General features: G+C 41.0%; 1 protein-coding gene across 1 annotated transcript in view; it reads right to left on the reverse strand.

The window, feature by feature from the left end:
• The window catches only part of LOC120563826 (synaptic vesicle glycoprotein 2B-like), a 143911-nt gene that overhangs the window by 107685 nt on the left and 24105 nt on the right, over positions 1 to 12121 (reverse strand). The window contains exon 2 of the mRNA XM_039808241.1: positions 1954 to 2508. Within this exon, the coding sequence (XP_039664175.1) occupies positions 1954 to 2189 (236 nt within the window). The 5' untranslated portion in view covers positions 2190 to 2508. The remainder of the gene's footprint in view (positions 1 to 1953; positions 2509 to 12121) is intronic.

The following is a 12121-nucleotide window of genomic DNA, read 5'->3' on the forward strand; positions in this document are numbered from 1 at the left end:
ACAGGAAATCGTCTCTGTTGTTTGAAGTTCGCAGACGTAAAGTAGCTAAGTCCATCTATTAAAATTTGTTGTCCAGGTGTTGCCACCGGTCCCTTAAAATACAGATTTGTCCTGTATTTCAAAATAAAATTGTAGTAAGTGCAAGTACATTAGCTTTAAATAAGCAAAGCTACAAAGAGCCATATGAAAGTGCAGGTTCAAGATTTATTTTTTTGTTTTTTTGCAGCAGGGATGGATGTGTTGGTTGGTATAATCCAGGTCTCAGTGAGGGCAAGGAAGTCAAGGGATTTCAGGCTGGCAAAGCCAGAGATGAACTCAGTCTTGTGAGTGGCAGACTGGCAGTTCCACAAGCCACCTGCAACAAGGTGTTGAGTATGTGTGGAACGAGTGGGATAGGTAAGAGAGGTGGGGTTGCGGAAATGTTGCGAGCTAATGCGTGGGGATACATGGACAGGAATGGAGAAGCAGCACATTTCCAGATAAAGACACCGAGCAGTGTAAGAGAGATATGAGATATCAAGCCCACTTAACTTCTCACTTAGCCTCCCACGAAGACTCCAACGTAGACTCTTTTTTTCTTTATCCTCTTAGTCTTCGTCTGCTGAAGCTGCCGCTTCACGCAAATGCCAATATTAAATACAAGGAGGTGATTGGTGTTGGCTGCAGGTGGGGAGGCCACACCCTGGCTAATCAGTCAAAGCACCTGCTAGTCGTTAACCTCCACTCCCCACCTTCACACTAAAAAAGTATCAGTCACTTTAAGAAAAAACACTACATTTTGCCTAAGAATACAGCCACTCCAGCAAAAACACACAGCAACAGTAGAAAAGTAGAAGAAGCAGCAAAAACCCAAATAAACTAAGTACTTAACTTAATATCTAGCTGTCTAGTAGTGAGTCTCCTCAAAAGTCAAATGCAGATTTTCAGTCTTTATAGTATTCGCTACTGTTCAGTCCTACCAGAAAAACGCGATTATGAGATCGCATAATTGAATGCATAATCAGCCAAAGTCTGCATATTGATGCAGTGGCCGCATTTTTTCAAATACGCCGCACTTTCGCCGCATAAATTGCTGATTTCCGCGCAAAGTATGCGGGGCTTGCATGATTTCATAATCCCCGCATTTTTGTTGCAAAAAGTCACATATATCTTAGCAGAAAGTTGAAAAATGTTGCGTTTACTTCACACAAGAGCAGCCATTTTCCCCTGTTGCCATGGGAACGTTATGAAGTGACGTTATGAAGTGACGTAATTACGCGACGTGAACATCGAAAAGCAGGGTGTTGGGGAAATCACTTTTTTTTTCTCCTTTTCATCAAACCGCAGTTTTTGCAAGTTCCCGCAATTTCATCGCATAAAATTGCATAAATATCCTACATATTACAAAGGATTTTTTAAGACAACGTGCCGCATAATCAAGGATTTTTTTCCCACAACAATCACAAAAAAAATTTTCTGGAAGGACTGACTGTTGTCGCTCTTCATACTACATTACTCTTACAGTGCTGCAGTCGAGCTACTGCTAAGCCTGGTGAGTCCCATACAGACACTAAAGAGGGCTTTGTTCGTCGGTATCTAAGGGCCATTGACCAAGCGTCAGCATTTGTTGAGTCGAGAGTGAGAACGGGTTGGGTTTTGGTAACAACAAAAGAAAAAATATAGGATATCCAGACTTTAGGATGCCACAAAGCGAAAACTAAAGTAAAGTAAACTAGTTTTGGTTTTCTTTTCTTTTTTTAGAGCTGCCTGAGCACCATTTTCAATGTACTTTTTGCAGCTGTGAGTAGGACTTATTATTTCCTTTGTCAAATGCATTGTGAAATACTTTTACTTTTCCAGAGTGAACACACTATATTAAACCCTGGTTAGAATCAGTATGTCTGCAGCAATACTGTTGCACATTTTCTGGTACATTTACACAAGAATAAAAGCAACAAACATGCTGTGTCTCACCGTGCGGCTCTCTGTGCAGCCTTCACCTCGTCAGGATGTGGTATCCCTTGATATTCTCCTTCGTACATTTGATCCTCTTCATCATGTCCTTCAGTCACGTCACTTGCTGCATCCTCTTCTTGGGGAGGATAGTCTGCCTGATAGCCATATCCATCATGGCCACCACCTTCTCCATAACTCCCATAGCTGTCACCTCCTCCTTGGTGGTATGTGTTGTTTTGCCACGGGTCAGCCATTTGGCTTGAAGTGAGCCTGCTAGGCTAAAAGCTAATTTTACAGCAAGTAGAAAAAGTGCAAATTATGCTAACCAACTAGTGTCAAAGTCCTTAGTTACAGAGACTGTGTACCTATCACTGGCTTTTAAAGTTAATAGTGAACAATGATGTTAACATCTAACAACACAAATTCACCCAATTTGCTATGTGCAGTGCAGCTTATACAGAAAAGATTTGCTAGCTAAAAGCAAATATATGTAGTAATGTGTCTCATGTTCTGTTGTGGTGGTCCAGGTGGGTACTCAAGAGTCCTATCAGATCTTGTCTTCAATTTTCACTTCTAAAAAAAACCCAGAAAAACTCAGGTTAATTAAAATAAATTTGTCTTCATTGCAAATTGTTGCATACACATAGACACTTGCAATATAGCAGATTTTAATAAGTGAACACTGTTTGTTATTTATATGTCCACCACACATATTGCATTAATTTCAACTTGACTTTGATGGCAGGCTGTTGCTGTGAATTGCATATGCTCATCCACAAGAGAAACCAAGGTGTCACTTTACCCACAATCACAAAATGATTGGTTGTAATGGAAATGTTAGGGGACATTTGCTGACCGGCCAAGTTATATCTTTTAAAACAATTTATTATATATGTACAGTATATATTAGTGTTTTAATAGCGTGGGGACGGAAAGCAGCAGGGAAGATTAAGCCATAGGCAGAATAATTAAAAAGGTTTTCAGCTTAAATTGGTTTAGTTTCATTTAAATTTAAGTTGAATTCAGTTAGATGTGACTGTTTTATATGCAACAAAAAAAATAACATTTTGGAACAAAATAGTAAGGTGATTAATCGTCATATTGCTACATAAACAGGATCCTGATAATCACAAATTATTTTATAATATTAGGATTTCAAAATTAGAGATTTGCTCTGCAAGTCCATCTGGCCAAGAGCCCATTCAAACCCATTTCCAATTTTTCTAAATCAAGGCACCAATCACAACCGTTGAGGCGGGCTTTACACGTTGACGATAGCGCAGCGACATTGAAGCGTCATCTCCTTCATTGCTCTGATTGGTTTTAGGTCTATCCAATTGCACCCAGAGGCATTTGAGCGGTGTCCGTTGGTGATGCCCCTGTGGAAATGGGCTGTGAATAAACCTTCCCCAGACCCACTCTCAGTTATAATTGAGAAGGGTCTGGTGTCAACCAGGCTAATTATAACGTGAAACAAATAACGTATTACTACCAGGGTGGAAAAAGAAAAACAGATCAGTATCATGTTTGTCACATTGTACCAAGACATTTTCATGTTATAGCAAGATTTTGTTCACGTTTTCTACAACATACAAACTTTATTTTGCAACAGTCAGAATCATTTAAAAATTAACGAACGTGCACAACATCACTCCGATAGACTGCAGATGTAATTATGATACCTTCTGCTTTCAGATGGCTGTAAGGAGAGTCACCAGAGTGAAGGAGAGGCTGTCGGTATAGGTTAAATCCGGTAGATTATAGAGCTGGTAAGAATCACTCACCAATCATTATTCTGCCTCACTGGCATTGATGCCATAATTGGAATACCTTTTTTATGTGATCACATGTCAGCTAGTTTATGTGGTGGGTCTTCATCAAAGAGCCAAAGAGTGACCAAAATATTGTTGAATACAAGTGCACTGAACTGTCAACCTGTTCTGAGCAGGTAGGTAGCAGACAATGTGAGACTCATTCTTCGCACCAAGATTGCAGTGCACCCTCGAATGGCGTTGCCACACACTCAACCGTCTAGGAAATAACCAAACCGCCGGTGAGACATAGTGTTTCATCGCCCTTTGCTGACACGAAAATTGGGCCCTCAGTTTCCTTCCTGCTCGTGTTGTCTTAGAGGTGACTGTGTCATATCCACCATATGGATGTTTTCTACTCCAGGAAGCCAGTCAGTGTCTCTGCCAAATTACACCCAAAACTCAGCTCTTCCCTGCAAGGCACATGCTCTTGGTCTGCATGAGGACGAACTAGGAATGATAAATAGCCCTGGATTTTCGACTCCGTATGCCAGCCCAGTGCCACCCCATCATACACCATCAACGAACCATAAGCCATGGGACCTGCATCACATTGTAGAATAATGGTGAAGTGCAAGCATTGACATCATTGGCCTAGAGTAGTTGCATTGCAATTTTTACATTAAGTGCGGCAGTATTAGTTATTTTACTACCGATAAAACAATTACATACAATTTCATTTCTTTTTATTTTATTGGATAAAATAATGGCCTTGTCCCTAAACCTCAGAAGCATTCAGTGCATTGGGTTGACAACACTGCAGAGCTGGCGCCTGTTAACATAACAAAGCATGTGCACGCAGCAGTGTGTTAAAAAAGGACTTTTGACCATGTGGTGTTTCATGATGGGAGCTCTCAGATCGACTACTCTCTACCATCACTAATGTGTACGTATGCACCGAATCCAGATTTTTGAAGTTCGGCCGAATACCAAATCAACTGGTTAAGATTCTGCCGAATCCGAAACCAAATACCGAATTCTACTCCCATCCTCAGTCCATTAACACACACACATTAATGAAGTAAACAATGTCCACAGCCATAGTTAAATGTAACAACTTAATGTTGAATTCACACGCTCTTTTCACATCGTAGGAAAGCACATCGCTATCGCCAGATGAGTGACAATTTTGTTAGGCAAATTTTCGGGTGGATGAAATTAGAAAGCTAACGTTAGCTAACAAGCAGCAGCCAGCCGTTCGGTCGCTCCACTCCCACAGTAGGGAGACTCCGAGAGAACAACTGACAGCCCAGGCGAGGCACTGTCTGGTTAACACAAGTTTTTAGATGTGACTGTCCTTCCTTTGCTGTACCTGGGTGGTGATGGCGCAGTGGATATAACACATACCTTTGGTGTGGGAGAGCTGGGTTCGATTCCCACTGCGATACATCAACCAATATATCCCTGAGCAAGACACTTAACCCCTAGTTGCTCCAGAGGTGTTCAACCTCTGACATATATAGTAGATGTAAGTTGCTTTGGATAAAAGCATCAGCTACGTAAGTGACATGTAATGTACCTGAATTGCTGCATTTTGGCTACTGTCTGTGGATTCCTTCATGCACAACTTGTATTCTTTCGGATATTTCGTACGCAAATGTTTTAACACCGACAATGTTGTTGTGTATTGTTTAGATTGCCATCACGCGACAAATCGGCATTGCAAATTGAACATGTAGCTCGACTTGAATTGCTTTCTTTTGACTGAAAGTACTGCCAAACAACACTTTGTGTTCCATTTTCACTTTCTCACAGCCTACTGCATTATACCAGCGGTACACTTAGGTAAAAACCTTCCCGTAATCAACAGCGGCGTCATTACGTTATGCGCGTAGTGCAAGCGTAGGGTTCAGTTCGGTGGAAAAAAATTCTATGGTTCGGCAGAAACCAAACCCCGTCAAAAAGCCCAATATTGGGCCGAATCCTGGATTCGGTGCATCCCTACTAATGTGTAGCAACTACCTGGATGATGCACGGCAGCCTTACAACAGTAGACGCTCACCACACATCAGTTTGGTAGAAAGGGAGGGTGACATGTTTTTAGTGGTACGGGGAAACCAAAGCACTGGGAGAAAACCCACACAGACGCAGGGAGAACGTGCAAATTCCACTGCTGTGTGCTCCTCTTGCCAAATATTTCTCTGCAGTGCTGTGGAGATAGGTCTGTTATTGCAAGACTAATCTAGAAATGACCCTATAATGCTTTTGGTGCGTGTTTTGCCATTTAAAACAAAAACGCACGCCTGAGACCCTTTTAATGCATTGCTAGACAGACTTAACTAATGGTGAAAAAAAATACACATTATTTTCTACATGGCTTCCAGTATTTATACTTCATACATTTATACTTATATATCATTATCAGCATCATTGCATGACTGTTGATGTGATATAGTTACCTAGATAACAAATTGGGACACAGAAGGTAGGTAACAAAATGTGCAAGATCATGCTCCCTTCTGTTGAGAAGATTCTAGAAATACTACAAACAGTGAAGTGTAGTATTAAGCCCTATTCACACAGGAGTAGTATTACCAGGGGACCACATCTGTGTTTTGCATAGGGCATTCGCACGGGATAAGCAAAGTCTGTATTTTACTCTGATTTACTGACATCCCCTGGATGTGATGTCAAAGCTCTGTCAAAATTTATATTCATTTATGATGGACAATGCAGCCGCTCTGATCCAAATAAAAGATTCGCACAGGACTAATATTATCACACAACCTCTGTGTTTGCCGAAATATAGTAGGTAATTTGCAGTGGAATTTTTACTTGACTAATTACAAACATGGCAGACTTACAAGAAGATCATAGAACACCTCCGCAATTATAACAAATGACTAGAGGTCCCCAGGCAATACTAGTCCCATGTGAAAAGGGCTTTAGATTACTTTAGCTTCTGTGATACACTGCTGTTGTTTGATAGCTGGCCATAATTGCAGGACCACACCATCATACTCCCTTATTGCACTTGCATTTGAAAGGTAAGGATTTTCAGCTTTTTGTTTATCAGACATCATAGCTTATAAAACAAAAAACTGTGATACATCAATAAGTGCCCTGTCTGTCCTGTCTGGTTTTGTGGTTTCTTCTGCCACTGAGGCTCTTGATAAAGACAGACCATTACTCCATTAGGCTAACAGCAGTACACCAGGTTGGAGTGATGGCCACTGGATATATTGCTCCACTTTGTACTACACAATTCCGTTTATGCCCCACTTCTTTATTCAACGGTTGCTTTGTCACTCCCCTCTGTTGTACTGGTTAACTCTGCTCTGATACTACTGCAGGTTACTTTCACAGCAATATATGTACTTTTATACATAAGATAAAACTCAGATAGGGAAATCTTGGCAGGACTCAGATAATGCCAGGAGTAGGCCTTAATGTGTACTAGTTAAAACTAGAACATTTACGTAGCTTTCATGAACATGGCTATATTTGGCTATTTGTCAGCAACTATAGAGTCCTGGAGTAAGGTAAGCAGGCCTAAATGAGAACACCTTGGTTAAGCCTAATTACTGTAGGTTAAAGGGTAACTTTGTTTTTTTTCAACCTGAAGTGGCTGATGGGAACAACAATCTTTGAAACTGTGATCGCGTTCCCCCGCCAGGAACCAAGACACCGCGGAAGACTCGAGTGGTTGCGGTTGCATTCGGTCTCGACATATTTACAACACTCATGCTGACCGACACTAGACTCACGCACTGGCCACGGTTACATTCGGTATCCTGGTGGGCAGTCTCCTCATGACAGTCCAACTACCATGTAGCAACATTCACTTCTAACATTTAACTTAACATAACTACCAAGATAACATTACATGTATTTGTATGTGATATAATACTTTTCCCTTGGTAATGTAGCCTATGAATTTCCATGAACACAATTCTAAAATGCACAAGACATAAAGGCTTGATTACATAGAATCATGCATTAGGCACGGTTACGGTCTCTTTCAGTAGCCTGGTGCACGGTCTCCTGGTGACAGCCTACCTATCACATAACAAACATTTAACTTAGCATAACTACTAAGATAACATGACATGCATTTGTATGTGATATCCATCGATAATGTAGTCTATGAATTTGTATGTACAATCATCTAAGATGCACGAGAAATAAAGGCTTCTGGGATCAGTTGATAACTCAAACTTGCCGAGAACCTAGACACCAGGTTGAATATAGACTCATGCAGTACCCTCGGTTACGGTCTTTACGGTCTCGTTCAGTAGCCTGGTGCGCAGTCTCCTCGTGACAGCCTACCTACCACGTAGCAACATTCACTTCTCTAACATTTAACTTAACATAACTACCAAAATAACATGACGTGTATTTGTATGTGATGTACTGTACTTCCCCACGATAATGTGCGAATTGCCATGAACACAATCCTCTAAGATGTACCAGAAACAAGGCTTGGTTAATAACTCAAACTTGCCGGTTGCACGGTTACATTCGGTCTCCTTCAGTAGCCTGGTGCGTGGTCTAGGTAGCTCATTTCCTGATTGATTCTACCACCACCACTCCAGTGGAGGCGCTAATGAGCTAGATTACTACACACACAGTAGCAGAAGAATACCAGCTACACACAACGGCACGAATGAAGTAAAAGAAAAAAAAACAGGAGTGAGTCGGTTCATTGACGTATAGCACTCAAGACTAGTCCCGGTTCAGTAACACGAGTCGGGTTAATTAACCGGCTCTTCGGTCAGTTCGTCAACACTACCGACTTGGATGTTTTTAAGGACACATGCACCGATATAGATGAACTAACTTTCACTGTGTCAAGCTACATCACATTTTGTGAGCAAATTATTCCCACAAAGATTACAAGATCACATTATACCCCAATAATAAACCCTGGGTGAGTGGATCACTTAAGCACGTTCTTAATAAGAAAAAAATTGTTTTCCAACAGAATGACATGCACCAAAAAAAGAGATTCAAATGATGGTGAAGAAGGAAATAAAATTGGCCAAAATCCAGTTTAAGGACAAGGTGGAAGATCAGCTGAAGAATGGAAATGCCTACTGTGCTTGGAGGGGGATTAAGGCTATGGTGGGAATGAGTGCTAAGAAAAAAGGGGTGGTCACATCTAAAAAACCTGACCCTGTCTTGGTGGATGAATTGAATCAGTTTTATTCAAGATTTGACTCCCATGATTTTAATGATGATTTGGCTGAATTTAGAACTGGGTCTGAGGGAAGTCAGATTTTGATTGATGAGACTAACGTCTGGAAGACTCTTGAGCAGACGAGCATAAGGAAGAGCCAGGGGCATGACCACATCAGCGGCAGATTGCTTAAAAATTGTGCTCTGTTCTTGAGCAGTATTTTCACATTTATTATCCAACAAAGGAAAGTCCCAGGGTTATGGAAAGAATCAATTGTGGTTCCAGTGGCAAATGTCCCATCTCCAAAGTTGCTGAATGACTATCGCCCCGTGGCTCTGACCTCTTTGGTGGTGAAGGGTTTTGAGCATATTGTAAAGAGGAGTTTACTTTTCATGACTCAGGACATGATTGATCCACTCCAATTTGCATATCTACCAAGCAAGGGGATTGAGGATGCCACAGCAACATTGCTGGACTTTGTTACTGGACAATTAGAGGGCAAGAAGACATGCACGCTTGTGTTTTGTTGACTTCTAATCAGCGTTCAACTGTATGCAGGCCCATAGTCTTTTTCATAGATTATTGCAATTTCCTGATATTGACTTTGGTACCATATGCTGGCTGGTTGATTTCCTAACTATGAGGTCACAGAGAACCCGAATAAATAATACTTTATCTAAAGCCCTTATGTGCTCAACAGGGTCACCTCAGGGGTGTGTTCTGTCACCACTTCTGTTTGTGCTCTACACCAATGACTGTCAGAGTACGTTTGAATCAAGGCATATTATCAAGTATGCTGATGATTCTGGGATAATTAGTCTTCTGCAGGATCACGAGGCGGGACATGGTCCAGTTTTGGATGATTTTATCTTATGGTGTAAGGACTCAATCTACAACTCAATGTCTCTAAAACCAAAGAGATGTGTATTGACTTTCGTCGAAATCCTCCCACCACTGCCTCAACTTTGATTAATGGCACAGCGTTAGACATGGTAAGCCAATACAAGTACTTGGGCACCATTTTAGATGATAAATTGAACTTTGAGACCAATACAGACTATATATGTAAAAAAGCCAATCAGAGTTAGTTTTTTTTTAAGAAAGCTGAAGGGGTTTAATGTTAACAGATCACTTCTGACAACTTTTTACTCATCTTTTGTTGAGTCAATCTTAACCTTCGCCATGATCTGCTGGTTTGGCAATTTGAGTGTAACCAACAAGTTGTAAATATATCTCGGAAAATAATTGGCACTGACCTCAACAGCATTAGGTCTGTGTATGAGGCCAGAGTCTCTCTCTTTGTCACGCCCCAACATTTACGTAGGCTACACAACTGACCTGAGATCAGTTAGTCTTCTGAATCTAGGTCGTGCAGATCTCAGAAATTGTATACATTGTTCATCTGCTACTTTACCATTTAATTCACTTGAGACATTTTTTATGCGAGAAATCAACTATGTGGAGGTCAAATATGGGCCGTTTTACAAAAATGTATGTCTAATTGCAAATTTTGTCCGCCTGTATGTCGGACTTCAGCGGCCGGTGCTGCCTGTGTTGCTGCCTCGCCGCCAGGCCTGCCTTCCTTCACAGACCCCGGCCTGCTGTGAGCTCGATTGAGCTCCGTCACGGCTGGCAGCCCACGGCACTTCATACCCGCGCAAAGTCACCGTTTTTTGGGTGAATGGACTACCAAATGCCGCTGCCTGGACAGAGCTCCAGGGCCTGCAGTTCCCCTCTTCCTGCTAAATGGCCCGTGTGTGTGAGTGAGAGCGCGGTCAGCGAGCTTGTTACGCCAGCAATCTCTTACCACAGGTTCCAGTTAATCTTATAATGTGTGTAATTATAATGTGTTGAGTTATTTAAACAAACGATCGGTGAAATAAACACCTCTCGTATGGAGTTAGAATCATGCCAAAACCTCAAACACACACACACACACACACACACACCCACACACACACACACACACACACACACAAAACGTGTTTTACTCACGCCCAACGATTCACAAACAAACTCAGTGTGGTTTGCAAATACAAAACATCATTCACAAACTAATGCATTTTGTTCTGCAAATAAGAAACCTACCTATCAAACAAATACAGTTTTTACACATACAAAGAAACGTATTTCTTCAATGACAAAAAATATCCTGCAAGTACAAAAAAAAAATCCTTCAAGTACAAAAAAAAAATCTACAAGTACGAAAAACTGTCACGTGACTTTTGGCAATAATTTTCCGCCTTGCTGATCCACACACAAATGCCCTCAGATCCACACACAAATGCAGGTAAATTTTCTAACAAATGTCCTGTAATTTGCACTCCACAACAGCAGGTGGCGCTGTTAAGTCAATTTAAGCCTGCCAGGACCATAGATATATACACGTGGATTTTTTTAAACGTTATTACGGTGCATAACTTACTGCAACAAAGCTGAGCAACGTGTTGTTGCTGGTGACAAAACCACTGATTATATATATGTATATTGAAGCGATACTGGCGTTAAAGACCCGCTGATCGTTGTCTGATTCTCTGAAATAAATGCCGGCATTGCATTGTGGGAAATCGGCTTTGCATGCGCCCAACTCTGATCATATCTGTTCTGTCTTACAGCATACTGTAATATTTCACCAGTAATAAGACCAAAATAATATTATTAAAATAAAGAAATGCATATTATGATAATATCTACATATATGTTGCTAGATGTAGTATTATAGTTTAAAAAATATCAAAACAACAATGCAGCTTCCCTGGCCGAAATACACCGAAATAATAATAATTAAAAGAAATACAATTAAACCATGATAAGATCTGGTGAATAAATGTTGATTAAAACAGCGGTTATTGGGCTAAAAATACCTATAATAGCAAAGCTGTATACAGCTTCTCTGTACAGAAAGAAACGTGCTGTGATCAGGGAATCTGTGCGTAGACCACGGATGATGCCTGTCATTGACATACATAGGCATCGCATCTGTGGGCCCGTCACAGAATTTTCGGCAAATCTGTGAAACTGCCACAGATATTGAGTTAAAGGGGTGATGATTATATAGGGTATTTCACACTGTTCCTTATGGTCTCCTAATGGGGTATGTAACATTGGTTGGGCTGAAAATGGCCTGGTTGATATTTTATTGGCCCTTATGCATCCCTGTGTTTTGGCCCTATTTGTAACAAGAGCTTTTCTTCCAAATATGGTATGGTCATGAATATTTAGATGAGCTGCGCGCTGATTGGTTGAGCGACTTGCC

Source organism: Perca fluviatilis, chromosome 8 (genome assembly GCF_010015445.1).
Source record: "Perca fluviatilis chromosome 8, GENO_Pfluv_1.0, whole genome shotgun sequence".
Taxonomy (NCBI): Eukaryota; Metazoa; Chordata; class Actinopteri; order Perciformes; family Percidae; genus Perca; species Perca fluviatilis.